Source organism: Lactuca saligna, chromosome 2 (genome assembly GCF_052625555.1).
Source record: "Lactuca saligna cultivar CGN05327 chromosome 2, ASM5262555v1, whole genome shotgun sequence".
NCBI classification, from domain to species: domain Eukaryota; kingdom Viridiplantae; phylum Streptophyta; class Magnoliopsida; order Asterales; family Asteraceae; genus Lactuca; species Lactuca saligna.
Window position 1 is genome coordinate 181,374,810 of NC_136418.1, and position 19,247 is coordinate 181,394,056.

Sequence of the window (19,247 nt, forward strand, 5' to 3'; positions counted from 1 at the left end):
TTGTCATAGTTGGAGCATTTATGGTGAGTCTCTCTATATGATCTCTATAAATTTTGTTGATTCGTGCATTGCGTTCTTAAATTTTTGATCATTTTGATTCATTGGATCAATTTGTTTTTTGAAAAACCCATTTGTTGTGATCCAACAATTTTTTCGTTGATCAAAAACCTATCTAATCTCATATTCGTTCGTTCGATTTGATTCTCAAAGTGAAATCATTTGTTTGAATCAAAATTTGACCCAAAAACAAATAAAAATCTTGAGTTTATTAATGTTCAAAATTGCAATCAATTGATGTTCGATACTGTTCATATCCATATTTTAAACCCAAAATTCGATGCCAGTTACTATTCATGTCCACTGTTTAAGCCCAAATATCATTTAATCCGATTTTAATGTGGGAGCCCATTGATTCATCGAAATTTAGTCAACGGCATCGTCATATGCCCTGAAGTAGGATTCAACTATTCTTTTGTTCTTGTTCTGCAGTTTCGTTCTTCTTTCATTATTATTGTCGATTGATTAGTTTTGTTTGTGGAAGATGTACTTGTGAATCGATTCTTTACATTGAATTTAATCTCAAAGATCGATTGTGATCGAGTTAAAACTAAGATTTCGAAAATCAAGTTTTTGAGTTTGACGATATTGATCAAGAAATCTCAAATTTTTGTGAAGAACATGGTTAAAACAGCTGTTTGAACGTATTTTGATCTACGAATTCGTATTGGAATTCTCGATTTTCTATTTATTGATTCTTGACTTCGAAAATTCAATTCTAGAAAAAGTCAAAATCAAATTTTAAGCATTGGTTCATTGAATTGGAAGTAGAAATCGTTTGATACAAGTTGAACATGGGTTGTAGATGTCGAAATCGAGCTTAATTTGGGTTTAATATCGAATTTGGATGTGGTGTGTTCTTGATGACGAACTCTATAAGTTGATTCGAGTCGATGGTTGGAAGTTCACTTTTCGAATCAATGGATTGATTTTTTGATTTAGAATGTTGATGGTAGTATAATCGATTTCGAAAGTCATATGGTTGAGGTTTGATAATCGATAATTGCATCTTCGAAAATTAAAAAACGAAATTGGTTTTGTGATGCTATTGAAATCGATACTTGGAGTATCAATTTCGATTATATAGATTGGGTTGTATGCTAATGGAATTCAATTTGGATTTTGATGGGTCTAACGAACAGATGGTTTAAGCCAAAAGCAAAGGTTTTTGCAATTGGATTGTGGTTTGATCACGAAGATACCGAAACGAATGAAACAAAGGAATTAGGGAAGAAAAACACATAGTTTCAATATTGGTCACTGAAGTTGTAAGAGTCGAAGACGTGTTGTAATGAGTCGAAGACTTTACCCTTCGTGTATTTTGTAATATATTTACTAAGGCGTCTTAATGTTCGAAGCTTAAATGTAATGTTTTATTATTTTTGTATACTTTCATGTTCCCTAAAAATATGAACTTTACTTAGAGTTAGATAATAAGACTTTTACAGAACTTGTCTTTGTACTCTATACAAACTGTGGAAGTATAATAGAGTTGAAACAAGATCATATTTACATCTCGTGTTCTTTCATATCGTTTTTACTCTGATTTGATTCGCATTACTCGATTAACGATTCATCAATTGGCATCAGAGCGGGTCTTCAAGATCAAGGTGATTTTTGAAGTTTTGAATATATACCATAAGTATCTAGTTCGCAAGTGCAGAAGAAACCAAAATCTTTTGAAATTTACCCTTACATTTTCGAAAGATTGATAACTTTCGTCTACTTTCGAAAGTTGGATTTATTTTCGAAACTGTGGATGAAATAAGGCAGAAATTTCGAAATTGGCCCTTAATGTTTCAATAGTGAGACACATTTTACCCACCTTCGAAAGATTTTGAAAGACAATGGGAAGCAGTTTCGAAAGTTGCACCGTCACTTTCGAAAGTTTGGCAGTTTTTGCCTAATTTCGAAAATGGATTGATTTTGCTGAGAAATTGAAGAATATGCATTTCAGTCCCCCTGTAGTTAATGTGAATTGACGCTTTCTACCCAGTTTCACAAATGGGGGAGAGTTTCAAAATTTTGGCTGTTTTGAGCGCACCGGGTCACTGCAGAATTTTGAAAATGATAATTTCTACCCATTTTTGAGAAATTTTGTCAAAGTCGGTCCGTGAATGAAGTTAAAAAATGAAGTTTTTTTGGATTTTACGGATTGAAGCAAAAAGTTTATGCCACATGTTAAGGAGGGGGGGGGGGGGTGCTTGGCTAGAAAAATTCCGAATAGAGCACATTCTCTTTCCTTATTGGTTTTATAACCAAATTTCGATTATAAAAAGGGAAATTTATATGGAAATTCGAAAGTTGAAATTTTCATATTATGTAGACTTGAAGACCGAAGTGACCTCGAGTATTTGAAGCTTATCAAATGATTGGTTTGGAGATTCGGAAGTGATTTCAATTCATGATGGGTTTGAACTTATTGAAGATTTTTGTTAATCGAGTAATGAAATGAAATCAGAGTACTAATAAATTATGAATATCGAGAGTAAATATAATCTTGTTTCAACTCAATTATGCTTTCAAATACAGAGAGTGTTTAGACAGAATACAAGATGAAATTCCTTATCTAACTCTAAGTATCGACCCCTATTTATAGTAGAAATAGAAAGCATACAAAAAATACAAAGGACTCAAAATTACCGTTTCGAAACTAAAATGTCTTTGTAAATAACATTACATAAAACGACGAACATTACAAAGCTTTCGACACCTTACAACTAACTTCGAACCTAACACTATCATTTTATACAAGAAACTCAAGAACTTGTATCAACTAACAAAAAAGAGTTCAAGCAAAAATACATATAAATTCAGATTTCAACATCAGATCAAGCAAAAACACATACATATTCAGATTTCAAGCAAAAACACATACAAATTTCAAGCAAAAACACATACAAATTTCAGAAACTCAAGAACTTGCATCAATTACACATCATATTTCACAGCATCTCCAGGTTTGATTTTAAGAGCTAGAATTACTAGCATAGAAAGTTCAACGTACTCATTCATTACACTACCAAACATATTATAACAAATCTCATATATCTAAATCTTCAACAATCTCCTACATTAGCAACATAAATTTAAAACCCCAAATTACATATATAAAGTAACTCATCAGCAAGAATTTTTAATTGAACACGCATCACAAGTAGTGGATACTGTATAAATCCAACTTGAAATCATGAACACATAGGTTTCGGAAGCTAGATTGAAAAGTTAGGATTTCACCTTACAGATAAAACGCCACTACCATAAACAACTTTTCAATTGCAAATAGATGATTTGCCACCCTTTCTGTTCTTTCTCGACCTTCTTTGACCGCAAAGTAAACATCACCACAAACTCAATAAACTCAATAGGTCAAAGCCAATATTGGGGTTAGCGACAAAAGAATGAAAACTAGTGATAGCATCCACTTGCCGGCAACTGAAACCCTAGGCTTCGTTATGGTTGTAGATCGGAGAGGAATTGGACAGAAAAGGTGGCGTGCAACGATGGCGTGCGATGGTTGTGGTGTGCGACGGTCGGCGCTGAAGTCCGACGAGATACAGGGAGAGGATGGAGGTGGTTGTTCTTTGATGTCGCAAGAAAAAAGAGAAGGGTGTGACGAGGGTATGAATGGAAAAAATAAGAACGCGCCTTTCCTTTTTCATTTTAGATGCAGAGTGAAATCCGAAAAAATAAAAAGGCTATTGTCGACTTAAGAGACAAAAAATAAGACTAGACCAAACGGTCTGAATCAGAACTTTTAAGAGCATGCCTCTTAATTTATCAATTAAAAGACTAACAAACAACCCGTAGTGAAATTAAAGTGGATCTTAGAAAGCTGACAAAGTAAAATTAAAGTGGTTCTCCTATAGTGATTCTAGAGCATGTGGCAAAAGCTTCATGTATGTAATGGGGCAAAGTAAAATTAAAGTGGTTCTCCTATACTGATTCTAGAGCATGTGGCAAAAGCTTCAAGTATGTAACGGGTACGTAAAAATTGATCCGAAATTTCTTTTCCAAAAATAAAAACACAACCCGGAGTCCAAAGTACTCCTTTATATAGCAAAATAATTAATAAACAATCATATATTTCTATCATCGTAATTCCGTACGGCTCCATATCCTATATAATTGAAGATACCTTTTATGCTCTCTAGATCTTAGATTATGAAATTAAAGTGGATCTTATATTTAATGACAGAAATCTTCCACTCATTAGTCCAAAGTCCTTAATTTCTTTTAATAATAAGTCGACATTCAAAAGGTATTTTAAAGCACGGTCGAAATTAAGTTTACTAGAAATTAATATTTTAAATAACTAATAAGGGTTAAATCTTAACCGTCAAATAAAATAATTTAAAAAAATAAAAGACATTAGGTTCCATTACAAATGGGTTTTTCTTAAAGAAAATAATATTTTGTTTTGTTTATGATCTTTTTTTTGGATTTTTGTTTTTGAATTTTTTTTTTTTTTTTTGGATTTTTGTCTTAGAAAAATAATATTTTCTTAACAATATCTCGTCAGGGAGTGCTGTTTATTTTTCAGATTTTTACTTTTTTAATTTTTTTTCGTAAAGAATTTTAAATTTCTAACGGTATATTTTGAAGTGTTTAATGTTACTGTTTTCAATAAAATATATAGTTTACATTAATAATATCATTTATGGTTCACATTATCATCTTTGTTTACTTTTTTGATATATTTAAGTAAAAAAACATTTTTTTGTTGAAATTATGGAATTGTTAATCAGATTTTGAATATTTTCTTAAAGTTCTGAATTTTTTTTTTTTTTTCGAAATCCGAAATTTCAATCTGGAATTCAAAATGTTTGTCCGAAATTCTGTTCGAAATATATTTTCTTGCCAGAAAAAACATTTTTACTTGTCTAGAATTCCAATTATTTTTGCTAAAAAAAATTAATTAATTTTTTCAAATACATGGTTAGATTACGTAAGTTCCCTAAAAAAATCTACTTATAATATTGGGTGCATCAAGGTAACTGGAAAGTAGTGGCTGACACTCACCGACTCACTTGGCCCATTTCCTTCAACCATGAAAACCACCACCACCGAACCCTTTACTGACCTTGAGCATTCACCAAACCACTACACTCCGCTACTAAACCACACCGAACTACCACAAGGCTTCGTGAGAAAACAGTCGTTCGTCAGGGTGCTCTCCAGTATCACTTTGGTCTCTCTGTTCTTTGTTTTAGCTTTTGTACTCATCGTCCTGAACCAACAAAATTCCACCAACACCACCGCTGCTAATTCAGCCCCGCCGGAGGAAAAATCTTCCCGACGATACTCTCCGTCCGATCGCCTGACATGGGAAAGAACAGCTTACCATTTTCAGCCACAAAAAAATTTCATCTACGGTACGTTACAATTTCTAGAATTTTCCCATCTAACTCTCTACTTATTGTCAAATGTCGATTTAAAATAACTATTCATGGAAACTTCTAGTCGTAATTTGCATTTTTTTTTCTTGGATTATTTCATGATTCTCGATGGTTTTGCTGTGTGGATTCTCTGCTTCAGATCCCAATGGTACGTCGTTCTTTCGTAAACATTTTTAATATATTCATGGGTTAAATGTAAAATATAATATCTTTTGTTTATGTTTATAAGAGTGAAACTAATTTATATATTAACGGTTTAAAATACAACAATTTATGATGCTAATCTTGATTATTTGTTTATTTATATATTAATTTTCCCTAATTAGAAGATATGACGACTTCCTTAATAGTGATGGTTTGTAATTTTGTATTTTTTCAATTTTAGGGCCATTATTCCACATGGGTTGGTACCATCTTTTCTATCAATACAATCCGTACGCTCCAATATGGGGCAATATGTCATGGGGTCACGCCGTGACCAAAGACATGATCAACTGGTTCGAGCTTCCCGTTGCCTTGACCCCATCCGAATGGTATGACTTCGAGGGCGTCTTGTCGGGGTCCACAACTGCCCTCCCCAATGGTCAAATCTTTGCATTGTACACAGGAAATGCAAACGATTTCTCGCAACTACAATGCAAAGCTGTTCCTGTAAATAAGTCCGACCCACTCCTTGTGGAGTGGGTCAAATACAATGATAATCCAATCCTATACACCCCACCAGGGATTGGGTTAAAAGACTATCGGGACCCATCTACAGTCTGGACAGGTCCCGATGGGAAACATCGGATGATCATGGGCACTAAGATAAATCGTACCGGACTCGTACTTGTTTACCATACAACCGATTTCGTAAACTACGTGATGTTGGACGAGCCGTTACATTCGGTTCCCAATACTGATATGTGGGAATGTGTTGACTTTTATCCTGTGTCAACAATCAATGATAGCGCGCTTGATATCGCGGCATATGGCAGCGATATCAAGCACGTGATAAAAGAAAGTTGGGAGGGACATGGGATGGATTGGTATTCAATTGGGACATATGATGCTATGAAGGATAAGTGGACCCCGGATAATCCGGAATTGGACGTGGGTATCGGGTTACGGGTCGATTACGGGAGGTTTTTTGCATCGAAGAGTCTTTATGACCCGTTGAAGAAACGGAGGGTCACCTGGGGTTATGTTGCAGAATCGGACAGTGCAGATCAGGACCTTAATAGAGGATGGGCTACTATTTACGTACGTTTTATTTTTTCATATTTGATTTATTTTAACGTGACATAATAAGATATAATAACATGGTGTTTATTTTAATATTTTGTAAAATGGTGTTTATTCTAATATTTTGTTCTTTTAATAGAACGTTGCAAGAACTGTAGTGCTAGATAGAAAAACCGGAACCCATCTACTTCATTGGCCCGTTGAGGAAATCGAGACGTTGAGATCCGATGTTCATGAATTTAAAGAGATTTGGCTCGAACCGGGTTCGATCGTTCCACTTGATATTGGTCAGGCTACACAGGTAGAACAAAAAAAATGTCAATGTTGTTATTATTCTGTGAATATATGTAATATAAAAGCCAAAGTTTGTAAATATCATATATTAAAATTCGAAAAATAATAATGTAACAGTTAGACATAGTTGCGACATTTGAGGTGGATCGAGAGTCATTAAGCCTGACAAGTGACACAAACGGTGAATATGGTTGCACCACGAGCTCGGGTGCAACCGATAGGGGAATTTTGGGACCATTTGGGATTGCGGTTCTTGCTGACGAGGCACGTTCAGAATTAACACCGGTTTATTTCTACATTGCAAAAAGTAATGATGGTGGTGTCACAACGCATTTTTGTACCGATAAGCTAAGGTAATAAAAACATTAATTTTACGAAAAACCATTATATATATAATGTTGAAATTAAGTAAGTTTTTTGGTCTAATTTATATAATTCAGGTCATCACTGGATTATGATGGAGAGAGAGTGGTATATGGGAGCAGTGTCCCTGTTCTTGATGGTGAAGAACTCACAATGAGGTTACTGGTATGTGTAGCTATATATGTATATATATGATATATCATTTTTTTTTTTTTGTTAGTAGCTAGATTGTTATTGTAGTTCTAATATGGATTTTCTTTTTGTTAGTTATGTTTTGTTTAATAATATTTGTTGTTATGTTTTATAATAAAAATCAGGTGGATCATTCTGTAGTGGAGGGGTTTGCAATGGGAGGAAGGATAGTAATGACATCAAGAGTGTATCCCACAAAGGCAATATACGATGGAGCAAAGATCTTCTTGTTCAACAATGCAACTGGAGCAAGTGTGAAGGCATCTCTCAAGATCTGGCAAATGGGTTATGCACGAGTTCAACCTTACCCTTTTTAATTATTTATCCAACTCTTTTATTATGTTATGTAGTTGTGTATTTCATTTTCTTTTTAGGTAAATAAAAAACCAAACCGTGTTATGTTGATGATTTTTGGTTGGTTTGCAATTATATTTATTACAAAATTGTTGTTTTATATCATCTATAAAACATATAAATTTGATGATAATAAAAAATGAGTTTGTTCTGCTTTGAAGCTATGTAGTAGTTTCATTAATTCCATGAAGGCCTCAAGGGATATAAGGTAACTTAGAGCATCTTATCAGAAGCTTTTTTTATAATGTATTGCTTTTTTATAATGTATTATTAATAGATAGCTTAATTTTTGGTCATTAAATTATTTTTTGTGTTTTATTAACCATTGAACTTGTTGAAACGTGTACATTATACCAATATGACTGGTAATAGTGGATTTTCCCGGTTTTCGACGTTATTTCCGGTAAAAAATGAGTTTTCCGGTCATCTTCTCCGGTCAAACTTGGTTTTTCGGCGGTGTTTCCGACGATATCTCCGACATATAGCCCCTCTCCGTCACCGACTACACCATCTCCCTTCTTCGGTCGATATGTTTCCTTCCAATATCTACAAGGATTGATTCGATGAAGTTGTACTATCGGGAGCTTTGAACAGTCGTCAGGATCCGATGGGACATCGTGAGGTTTCTATAGTTTCTGATCTCATCTGGGATTTCTCCGGTAAGGTCGTCGTTTCCTTCTTCTCTCAAAATCGATTGCAAACACCAAGCTCTGAACTAGGAAACATAACTTGACCCAAATGTTTGTAAGAAACAATACAATCCACGCCATGAATGGCAAATTAGGGTTATCGTTAAAGAATCAGGGCTACGTTCTCCAACAAAAGATTGATATCACTGTTGGATCCTCTGGTTCCATTCGTCTGATAAAGAATGCAATATTTTTGGGTTATAGAAATGAGATTGGTTTACTCAAAGGGTATAGGAGGGATTGGAATTTACCAGGGAAGATCTTAGGGTTCTTATCGACAAGTTGTGTGAAGAAGAAAGTGAAGTTGAAGGAGGAAAGGTGTACAATCGGAAATGGTTTTTCAAGACACTATCAACATTTATTGTAGTTGTTGTAATTTTGCTGGAGAGATCTTTGGGTTGTTCGGGGATTAAAGAGATGAAAGTTTCTAGTTATGCATTAGGAGGTGTTATTGCTTTTATTTGTTGATTTGATTTGAATGCAAATCCAAGGTTTTACAATGCTGGTAAATCAAGTTTGACCGGAGAAGAGACCGAAAAAGTTATATTTGACTGGAAACAGAAACCAACAAAACCAACTATTACCGATCGTACTTGTATAATACACATAAAGCACGAAAAATAATTTAGTGACAAATACTACCAAAAGATTATCCCTTTTGTCTTTTTTATTGAATGTACTCCGATGCTTATAAACAAAACAAAGCCCGTTAAAATGACATAAAAACTTGTTTTCTTCCCGCCATGGTATCCCTGTGTCCAACAACCCTATCATCCCCTTTCCACTCCAAAACCCTAAAACTCAATTCATATCCGCAAAACGCTAACCACAGACCATTTAGTCTTCTCCCTCTCTCCGCTGTCGCTTCGAGGTCTGGCTATGAAACCGAAAGGGGTTTCGATTTTGAAATCGGAGACACCTTCTTCAGGCACGAAAGTGCTACCGGCCGGGATCTCGGTGTTCTCGCTGCTGCTCTATATAAGAAGAAAAACGATAACCTACGAGTTCTTGATGCAATGTGCGGTTGTGGAATTCGATCCCTGCGTTACTTATCTGAAGCCAAAGCGGATTTCGTGTTGGCCAACGACGCAAATGAAGATTGCAACGGTGTTATAGTATCGAATTTATCGACTGTTTCGAGTGAGGAGGAGGGGAGGTGGAAGGTGATTCATTCAGTTGCGAATCGAGTTTTGGCGGAGAGATATGTGGAGAGGGATTATTTCGATTTCATTGATGTTGATTCGTTTGGGAGTGATTCCAGTTTCTTCAGGTGTGCATTTGATGTTGTTAAGCTTGGTGGATTGCTTTACGTTACATCAACCGACGGGTTCTCTTCCGGTGGCCATCGTCCTAATCAGTGAGTTTCTACCTTATAACAATACCTGATCTTTGAGAATATCATTGTATTAAGTTCGTTTTGTATTACTATGGTTTAGTTCTTTAGCTGCTTATGGAGCGTATATTAGGCCATTGCCATACTCAAATGAAATCGGGTTGCGGATGCTAATAGGAGGAGCAGTGCGGGAGGCTTCTGTTTTGGGTTATCATGTGACGCCACTTTTCTCATATTACTCATACCATGGGCCTGTCTTCAGAGTTTTGCTACGTGTAAACCGAGGAAATTCACCCCATGGCATGTACTACTACTACTACTACTACAACTACTACTTGTTACAGTAATTTCTGTAAGTGCAATTGTGTTTCTACAACATAGCTTATCTCTAATATTTTTGTGTAACACTAACGTCTAACAGGCATTATGGGTTTATCTGCTACTGTGATTGTTGTGGAAACTCTCAAGCTATTTCATGGGACAAGCTTGGTCAGATAAAGTGTCCTTGTGGATCAGATGTATGTATGATTTCATCTTTTTCTTGTTTTTTAGTTTGTTATGATGTGGGTTAAATTAAATGTATCTGAAGATGTTACAACTTACAGGTCCCTGATTCACTGGTTGTTTGCGGGCCACTTTGGACAGGGCCTCTTCATTGTGCAGAGTATCTTGCAGAAATGCTTAGTTTGGCAGGAGAATGGGGATGGGTGGGCAATGACACCATAAATGATCTTGATAAGCTGTTGAAACGGATGATTGATGAAAGTAATCCCGATTTATCATTTGGTTTCATCAAACTTGATGAGGTAGTAGGTTCATACTTCTTCATACTGTTATTTTTCATCTTTCCTTGTGATATTATGTTTTGTGATGGATGTATGTATGTAACAGATAGCAAGTCGTGCTAAGGTCAATTCTCCTCCTATTGTGACAGTAATGAATGCCATTCACCAGGTTATTATCTTTGCTATGTCAATATATGAAGTTTTGATATTGCTATGGCTTATACTTTATACTTTATATTGTAGGAGGGATATGGTGTTAGTAGATCCCACATTTCCAATAATGCAATCAAGACAAATTGTCCCATGTCAGAGTGTATTAGGATCGTGAAGGGACTACAACAGCAACAGTTGTGAGTTTTTTACTAAAGATGGACAACCTGAATCTTGGTGGTTGTAGAGAAACAGACATTGATTGGGAATGGTTACTTTGATCAGAATATACAAGAATATGATATAGAGTCGATGTTGCTTTCTTTCTCTATGGCCAATGGTCAATGGTGATGAATTGAACCCTAGGATGATTTTGTAACCAACAACCAACAAACATAAACCAGTATCAACTGTCATCAACTCTTAGTTTTTTTGAGCGAACAGAAACTAGAAGGGGAGGTTACAATTACAAGAAGCAAAAAGCAAAAAGCAAAAAGCAAAATGCAAAACAACAAGACATAGGTTTATACATGTTTTGCAAATTTGCATACATACACAAAGGCCAAGTCCCAAGGAAAAATGGGACTTTACTTATTACATGCATGTCCAAATGAAGCATACACCTGCCATCGTGTGTGTGTGTGTAGTAGGTAAGGTGTCAAAACTCTTCCTTTTAAGGGCATTCTTTCTCATACACTTGGCTTGCATACTTCCAGTTGATGACTTTCCAAATATTCTTCAAATAATTGGGTCTTACATTTTTGTACTGCATCATTCAAACATAAGAGAATTTTATTGGCTACATAAGATAAGATACACAGACAGACCATGAAAATTTTATATAATGATTAACTAACTACCTGTAAGTAGTATGCATGCTCCCAAACGTCTATGCCAAGCAGAGGAACCAAAGTTGCACCTTTTGTAACCAAGGGGTCCTGCACCACAAGTCACAACCAGATACATACTTAATAATCTAATCTATCAACTAGTTCTATTATTATTTATGTATAAATTTTTTAGATAATTTATTCAGTAAAAGGCTCAACAAGATTTGTCATGATAACTTATGTGAACTGCATGTATACCTGGTTTGCAGTTGTCTCAACCACAAGCCTTTTCAACTCCTTGTCCACTGCAAGCCACTGCCAGTAGTAGTCATATTATATCACAATTTTAAAAAAGTAAACATATCAATGCAAGAGATGATAATAACAATAATAATAATATCCCAAGATGATTTGATTGATTGATAACATACCACCCATCCAGAGCCCTGCACAGCAGCACCTTCAGCATTCATCTTGGCAATCAACTTTTCCATGGAACCAAAGTGTTGGTCGATAGCCCACCCCAAAGAACCATGTGGTGCCTCACCACCACCTTCCTGCAAACAAAGACAAAATTCAGGCTTTCACTCAGAATCATCCTTCAACTATCAGGAAACAGACTTACACTTGTAGGAGCAAGATTCTTCCAAAAAATTGAGTGGTTCACATGACCTGATTACACAAACAAAAAGGGGATGATTCAATCTAGGACAGCCAGAAAACGCAATAAGTTCAACTACAATATTCTATTTGACGTTCTTGTTCTCAAGTACGGTGTGGGTAGCAACTTTTAGAACTTGGAATCCATATTATCAAGTTAGGGATCAATATGCAGTTTCCTATTTTAGAACAATTCACTGTAAGAAGTTGTTGAATTGGTTCGACGGAAACTACCGACAAAAAGATATAAGTATCTGTACTTGAAATACGATAATTGGATGGAGAAAAGGATAAGAATCGAACCTCCGCCATTGAACTTAATGGCGCTCTGCAATTTGACGGCAGTGGATGCATCACCCTTAGCGATGGCGTCATCAAGCTGCTCGAGAGCCTTATTGTAGTTGGTAATGTAAGCCTGGTGGTGTTTTTGGTGATGGAGCTGCATAATCTCTCCGCTAATCACCGGCTCCAGAGCGCCATAATCGTAGGCGAGATCCGGAAGCGTAAACGTCTGCAGTCCACGAATCTGTTGCTGAAACCTGGAGAATCGACCTAGGGTTTTCCCACTACTGACTAGTGTTCGAAGAGCCATTTGTTCTGCGAATCAATTGAATCGATAGAAATCCAAGTACACAAAGACTTATATTTGGCAGCGAAATGGTTCCAAGTTTCCAAATGGAATCTGTGTGCACCGTACTAATCTATATACTTCCCTGCGCAGTGCGCACGACACTATACTTCTCTTAGTTTATAGTTTTGACCCCTAGTTTTTCAAATATCATTTTATTTATTATATTTTTATATTATATATTGTAACCTAACCTTCTCTAGAAAATAGAAATACAAGTCAAAATCTCCAAATCAACTTAAGTCTAAAAGAAAATCTTATAACCTAGTGTTTACCTCACACGATCTTCTCCCACCTCCCTTTCTCCCCTCTCAACATTTCCTCATGAGTCTTCTTCTTCCTCACCATTATGTTCTTAACATCACCAGAAAGCACTTATTAGCTCCGCTATGTATCTCTTTATTCGTATCCCCTCTTACCAGACAACAAAATTCTTGACGATTGTTTCCTCTTAACTTGAATTTATACTTTCAAAACAAAAGAACACTTTAACAAAAAGTTTAGAGTCATCCCTATTCATATGTGAACCACATATGCATTAGGGTAGACTCGAAACTTTTTGTTAGGTGTTATTGTGTTATTATTTTAGAAGTGCAAAATCGAGTTAAACTTATGAAAGGACGGAGCTTCAACATTTGATTTGAGGGGGGGAGGGGGGGCACAGGTAGGGGTGTAAGTGAGACAAGCCAACTCGCGAGAAACTCGAGACCGACTCGAAATCGACTCGACCTTAATCGAGTCGAGCTCGAGCTACTCGAGTACCTTATCAAGCCGAGCTCGAGCTCAAGCTACTCGAGTACCTTATCTAGCCGAGCTCGACTACAAAAACACTCAGCTCGTAAGGCCTGCACACGCGGTTCATGAGGTCCATGAACGCGGCCAGAGCGTTGGTGAGTCCAAATGGCATCACCACAAACTCATAGTGACCATACCTGGTCCTAAAGGCGGTCTTTTGCACATCCTCGTCTCTGACCCGCATCTAGTGATATCCGGAGCGTAAATCAATCTTGGAGAACCAACACGCTCCCTGAAGCTGATCAAACAAATCATCTATCCTCGAGAGTGGGTAACGGTTCTTCACCGTTACCTTATTCAGCTCCCGGTAATCTATACACATACGGTGCGACCCGTCCTTTTTCTTCACGAATAAAATCGGTGCACCCCAGGGCGAACTGCTCGGCCTAATAAATCTCTTGTCCAGTAGCTCTTGCAGCTGCGTAGACAACTCCTGCATCTCTGGGGGAGCCAACCGATACGGTGCCTTGGATATCGGAGACGCACCAGGGACTAGATCAATCCCGAACTCAACCTGTCTCTTAGGAGGTACCCCCGGTAATTCCTCCGGAAATACATCTGAGTAGTCTCGCACCACCAGAACATCATCAACTGTCATCTTGCCCTTCTCTCGGGCATCTGAAATATAGGCAATACGGCCGACACAACCCTGCTGAAAGTAGCGTCCTGCCCTCGTTGCTGAACACAGAACTGGTCCGCGTTGTGACTTCTCTCCCTGAATCACTAACTGTCCCCTACTGGGAGTGCGTACTCTCACTAACTGTAGCTCATTGGGGCTCAGCCAATCCATGCCTACTACGACTTTATTCCCTCGTAGGGGAATAGGGACCAAGTCCACCGGAAATTACTCATCGAATAACTGTAGAGAACACCCTCTGTGCACCCTTGCCACCTTAACGGTCCTATCAGCTGCTATCTCAACCTCAAGTGGACAATCTAGCTCCCCTGGAGCTCTGCTAAACTTCTTGCTAAATGCAAGAGAGACAAATGATCGGGTAGCTCCCGAATCAAACAATACTGTAGCTGAGATGCCGTTCACCGAGAACGACCCCGCCAACACATCAGGAGTCGCTCGCGCCTCCTCTGCTATTAACTGAAAATCCCTACTCTTCGCCACCGGCGTCTCGCCTCGGCCCTAACGGCCATCTGAAATCCTCAAAGTAGCAGGAGCTGGTGCTGACACCTTCCCTGCAGCAGCTAAACTTGGATACTGGGACTTTTTATGTCCCCTCTGATTGCAATGGAAGCAAATCAGATCTGATACTGTAACGGCGGTGGTAGTGGTTGTACAATCTCTGCTCATATGCCCAGTCCGGCCGCACTTGTAGCAACCGGCACTCCCTGCCTTGCACGCCCCGTCGTGCAATCTCCCACACTTGTCACACCGAGTGTGGTTCTGCTGACTCCTAGCTCTATGATCTGAACCCTTGGGCTTTTTGTCCGCATTCCATGTACCTGGAGCCGCCTCCGGCTTCCTCTTCCTCTCCATCTCAAGGTCAATCTCTCTCTCTCGAGCCCTAGCAATCATGTCATCCAGCGTTTTACAGCTGGACCGGCTCACGAACTGGCGGATATCACTCCGCAGCATCTCATGATAACGAGCCTTCTTCATTTCCTCATCAACCGCGTACTGAGGAACGAGAAGTGTCCTCTCCCTGAACTTGGCGGTAATTTCCGCCACCATCTCTTTAGTCTGGGTAAGATCCTGAAACTCGTGTGCTAACTGTTGCACCTCAATAACCGATGCGAACTCGGCTCTGAATCTGGTAGTAAAGTCTGCCCATGTCATGGCATCCAAGGCTGCGTCATCCCCGATGGCATGACCAATCTCCTCCCACCAATCTCGTGCCCTGTGCTTCAGAAGACAGGACGCCAATCTGACCTTGTCCCCCTTGGGACATCTGCTAGTGCGGAAGGCGTTGACCACATCTGCCAACCATCTGGTGCTCGCTATGGGGTCCCGCGCCCCGTGGTAATCTGGAGCTCCACATGCACGGAACTCCCTGAAGGTAAGCGTGCGCGACCCCATCATGGCCGCTACCTCAGCACGGAAAGTACTCAGCCTCTCATCCATCAACTCCAAGATACCCTCCTTGATCGACCCAAAGATCATAGGAGTCTGCTCAAGTATGGTGCGAGTAATCTCTGAAGAGAGAAACTCCCTAGTCTGCTCATCCATCTGCCCGGCTTCCGGGCCTGATCCTGATCCCACTACGGCACCTGAACTGCTGACTAATGGTCTAGGGCGTAATACCACCATTCTGAAACCAACATAATAAACATCAGGAACACTGATATATCTCGAGGAATCACTACTACCACAAGTTTCCCGGTCTCATCTCAACTTTCCTTGATTCGAGTACGGATCCTCTGCTTCCAGTAGTACGGGCCCATACTACCTTCCATATCTATCCGTACTTTCCACAAGTACTGCCTTGACTCCATCAAGTCACTATTACTGCTAATAATCTCTGCTACTCTCATCCTAGGCTTACCCTAGGGAATTCTTTGACTATACCCGATCCAGTCCTCAGCTGCTGAAAACCTCCCTGTGATGCCAATTAGCCATCACCTGAATACCATCACATGCGGCGAGGCTCAGATAATCCTTCAAGTAAAAGACTCATCCCTACTATGGTTATACTCAGACAAGAGCTGCGCAATAGGGCTAAATCTAGCACTCTGAGATTATTTAACCCTGTTCACATGTGACGTGACGCATTCACCTGATGGCTAACTCCCATCACTTAGAGTCCCACAAAGCACAAAGCAAGCAACATTCAGACATAGGAGACCACTCAAGCAATTCTATCCTCATAAGAGGGAAACTATACTAGCATACAATGCTAAGTTCATCTTATCAGGCATAACCTAAACAGGCTATCCTACTGCTGACTACTCTATGTTAGCATGCAATTCTTATAAGGCTGAAACACATAAAGCAGACATATAAGGCATCCTCCTAGATCCTTAGTTCTATACTAGCATGTTGTTCTACTGATACTGAGTCTGAAACTGATATTCATAACATAGCTTGTATGGGTAATTTGGGAGTACTTACTTGAGCTCGGTTGATCGCATGCACCACACCCCTTTTCTCTTTTCAAAGTTTTTATCTTTCTTAAAAATTCTTTTTACTTTTCTAAAACTCTTTTCTTTCGAAAAACATTTTACCATTTCCTTAGTTTGAGTTCAGACACACCCGCAAGTGTACCTGAATCCCTCAAACCAAGGCTCTGATACCAACTTGTAACATCCCAAAATACGACCCAATTTTTCTTGTTAAATAGTAATAAAAATCATCTACTGATCGTCATATCATAAAAACCATACGTCAAATATCTCAACTCATAATAAAATGTCGTGAAACAACTGTATCAAATCAAACTACGAATCAAAACAAACTCCAAGGATAAAGACTGAAGCTGTGGTGTGTGCGATGTCATCATCCCGAGCTCTTCCCCTTACTTGCAGAAGTACCTGAAACCAAAACTGAAACTGTAAGCACGAAGCTTAGTGAGCTCCCCCAAACTACCACATACCATACAATAACATATAAACACGTACTGGGCCTTTCCCACTGCATCAGACCGAAGCCCGGAAACTGCATCGGACCGTAGTCCGGAACTGACTGGGACCTTGTCCCCTGCATCGGACCGATGTCCGGAACTAATTGCATCGGACTGAAGTCCGGAACTGACTGCATCAGACCGAAGTCCAGAACTAACTGATCATAGCATAGCATAAACACATATCAACTAGCATAACACACATCATCATAAACTCATATACTGCATACTACGTCAGGCCGTAGCCCATAACACATAACACATAAATCCTGTCTTAGCCACGAAGGCATCAAACACACTAACAACTGCATTGGACCGAAGTCCGGAAACTGTTACTAACTAAACGGGCCGACATTGTGGCCTTAGACCCGTTCCTACTGGAAGGAAACTCACCTCGTAGCCTAGCTGCTGAAAGGACTGCTCCGGAATCTGTCTGCTGCGTCTCCGGTTTCACCCCGGCTACAATATCCATGAGCACCATCAATCAAATATTGATAATAATAATACTGAGGGTAAAATGACTCTCCTACCACTGGTCCAAGTCAACCTAACTGTTAAAGTTAACATTCAGTCGACCTGACTCGTCGAGTTGGGTCGCCAACTCGTCGAGTCCTTACTCTTACTTTCTTGATTCCACTCGCTACTACTCGTCGAGTTTTGGCGCAAACTCGGCGAGTTCCTCTTTGTTACTAACACTCCGACATTCTGCATCCGACTTGCCGAGTTGTATGAACAACTCGTCGAGTTCTCCTTCATCAGATGATCATTCTAGTTGTGAATCGCCGAGTTGTATGAACAACTCGTCGAGTCTGTTCTTGAAGTATGAAGATGGCCTTGGACTCGCTAAGTCAGGGATTTGACTCACCGAGTTCTTCCACTAATGAGTCTAACCCTCTAGCTCACCGAGTCCACCTCTCACTCACTGGTTCCACTCGACATAACTCAAAAAAGGAAACACAGGGGACTCGCGACTCGACTCGCCGAGTCAGAAGAACGACTCGCCGAGTCGTATGCATGCAAATACTATATACTCGATTATGCTTGAAACTAGTCCATGCCATTAATAGATCTGGGTTCCTGGGACTTGATTTACACGTAAAGTTTCCAAGTTTACGTGTAAATAACATCAAATGAAGGTTTTAAGGTTAAAAGCACACTATAATAGTAGATCTAGAGCTTTCATGCAAAATGGATCCATAAAGGTGCTAGATCTAAGCTCCTGGAAATCAAATCTAGCTAGATTTGAAGGTTAATCAACTCCACGAGTCCTCTATGCTACTACTAAGCTAATAAATGGTTCAAGAATGACTTTAATGGCTTCACAAAGGAGATTTAAGCATAGAAACAGAAAAGGGCCAAGATATACCTTACTTTCTTCTGAAATTCCTCAAGGATCTAGGATCTCCTTCTTCTCCTCTTGATCTACCTTCCTTTATCTCTCAAAATCTTCAAAGAACACACCAAAATCACACAAAATGCAAACAGGACTCTAGGATTTCGAGAATGATGCTCTGAGGGGTGATGGGGGCTGACTAGAGGCCCCAAAAGTTGTTTAAATAGGGTGCAAACCCTTGAAATTAGGGTTTCATCCAGACTGGCGGACTCGCCGAGTCTAGAATATGGACTCGCCGAGTCCGGAATATGGACTCGCCGAGTCGCTAACTTAAACGTGCTCGAAATCGTGACCCTACTCGACGAGTCCAACTACTGACTCGTCGAGTTCCCCTTAAAACTTGAAGAAATATAACAATAAATAACCATATAAATATCATACCAGAATTGGGGTGTTACAAGTAGGGTTGACCCGGAAGGTTGCCTTTGACTAGGACTTTGACCAGAGTTGACTTAGTTGACTTTTAGAGGACAGTTTAACTAAGTGTTATATTGGTATTGATAGCTCGGGGAGCTAGTGGGAGCGAAGTTCA

The 19,247-nt window shown here is 38.9% G+C and overlaps 3 protein-coding genes across 3 annotated transcripts; 2 read left to right on the plus strand and 1 right to left on the minus strand.

Moving 5' to 3' along the window:
* The first annotated feature begins 5,038 nt into the window (after positions 1 to 5,038).
* LOC145028399 (beta-fructofuranosidase, soluble isoenzyme I-like) lies at positions 5,039 to 8,043 on the plus strand. Its single transcript, XM_078977083.1, has 7 exons — positions 5,039 to 5,432; positions 5,596 to 5,604; positions 5,842 to 6,698; positions 6,820 to 6,981; positions 7,092 to 7,327; positions 7,415 to 7,502; positions 7,655 to 8,043. The coding sequence occupies exons 1-7, from the start codon at positions 5,108 to 5,110 to the stop codon at positions 7,844 to 7,846; spliced, it is 1,869 nt and encodes a 622-aa protein (XP_078833209.1). The 5' UTR covers positions 5,039 to 5,107; the 3' UTR covers positions 7,847 to 8,043.
* Positions 8,044 to 9,298: 1,255 nt separating this feature from the next.
* On the plus strand, positions 9,299 to 11,219 carry LOC145028401 (N2,N2-dimethylguanosine tRNA methyltransferase). Its single transcript, XM_078977084.1, has 6 exons — positions 9,299 to 9,929; positions 10,009 to 10,209; positions 10,327 to 10,423; positions 10,511 to 10,711; positions 10,797 to 10,859; positions 10,934 to 11,219. Exons 1-6 carry the CDS (start codon positions 9,316 to 9,318, stop codon positions 11,042 to 11,044), a joined length of 1,287 nt encoding a protein of 428 aa, XP_078833210.1. The 5' UTR covers positions 9,299 to 9,315; the 3' UTR covers positions 11,045 to 11,219.
* Positions 11,220 to 11,251: 32 nt separating this feature from the next.
* Positions 11,252 to 13,051, minus strand: LOC145028402 (superoxide dismutase [Mn], mitochondrial-like). Its single transcript, XM_078977085.1, has 6 exons — positions 12,634 to 13,051; positions 12,296 to 12,342; positions 12,102 to 12,227; positions 11,929 to 11,985; positions 11,701 to 11,778; positions 11,252 to 11,606 (listed from the first exon to the last, which is right to left on the minus strand). Exons 1-6 carry the CDS (start codon positions 12,920 to 12,922, stop codon positions 11,514 to 11,516), a joined length of 690 nt encoding a protein of 229 aa, XP_078833211.1. The 5' UTR covers positions 12,923 to 13,051; the 3' UTR covers positions 11,252 to 11,513.
* Positions 13,052 to 19,247: the final 6,196 nt, after the last annotated feature.

What these genes read in the sequence shown, in the direction of transcription:
- LOC145028399 (XM_078977083.1), top strand. Translation starts at nt 5,108, where the DNA reads ATGAAAACCACCACCACCGAACCCTTTACTGACCTTGAGCATTCACCA. An exon ending in GAGGATGGGCTACTATTTAC is followed by an intron (nt 6,699 to 6,819) that starts GTACGTTTTATT and finishes TTCTTTTAATAG; the next exon opens with AACGTTGCAAGAACTGTAGT. An exon ending in ATATTGGTCAGGCTACACAG is followed by an intron (nt 6,982 to 7,091) that starts GTAGAACAAAAA and finishes ATAATGTAACAG; the next exon opens with TTAGACATAGTTGCGACATT.
- LOC145028401 (XM_078977084.1), top strand. Translation starts at nt 9,316, where the DNA reads ATGGTATCCCTGTGTCCAACAACCCTATCATCCCCTTTCCACTCCAAA. An exon ending in GGAAATTCACCCCATGGCAT is followed by an intron (nt 10,210 to 10,326) that starts GTACTACTACTA and finishes AACGTCTAACAG; the next exon opens with GCATTATGGGTTTATCTGCT. An exon ending in TAATGAATGCCATTCACCAG is followed by an intron (nt 10,860 to 10,933) that starts GTTATTATCTTT and finishes TTTATATTGTAG; the next exon opens with GAGGGATATGGTGTTAGTAG.
- LOC145028402 (XM_078977085.1), bottom strand. Translation starts at nt 12,922, where the DNA reads ATGGCTCTTCGAACACTAGTCAGTAGTGGGAAAACCCTAGGTCGATTC. An exon ending in CATTAAGTTCAATGGCGGAG is followed by an intron (nt 12,343 to 12,633) that starts GTTCGATTCTTA and finishes TTGTGTAATCAG; the next exon opens with GTCATGTGAACCACTCAATT. An exon ending in AGAATCTTGCTCCTACAAGT is followed by an intron (nt 12,228 to 12,295) that starts GTAAGTCTGTTT and finishes CTTTGTTTGCAG; the next exon opens with GAAGGTGGTGGTGAGGCACC.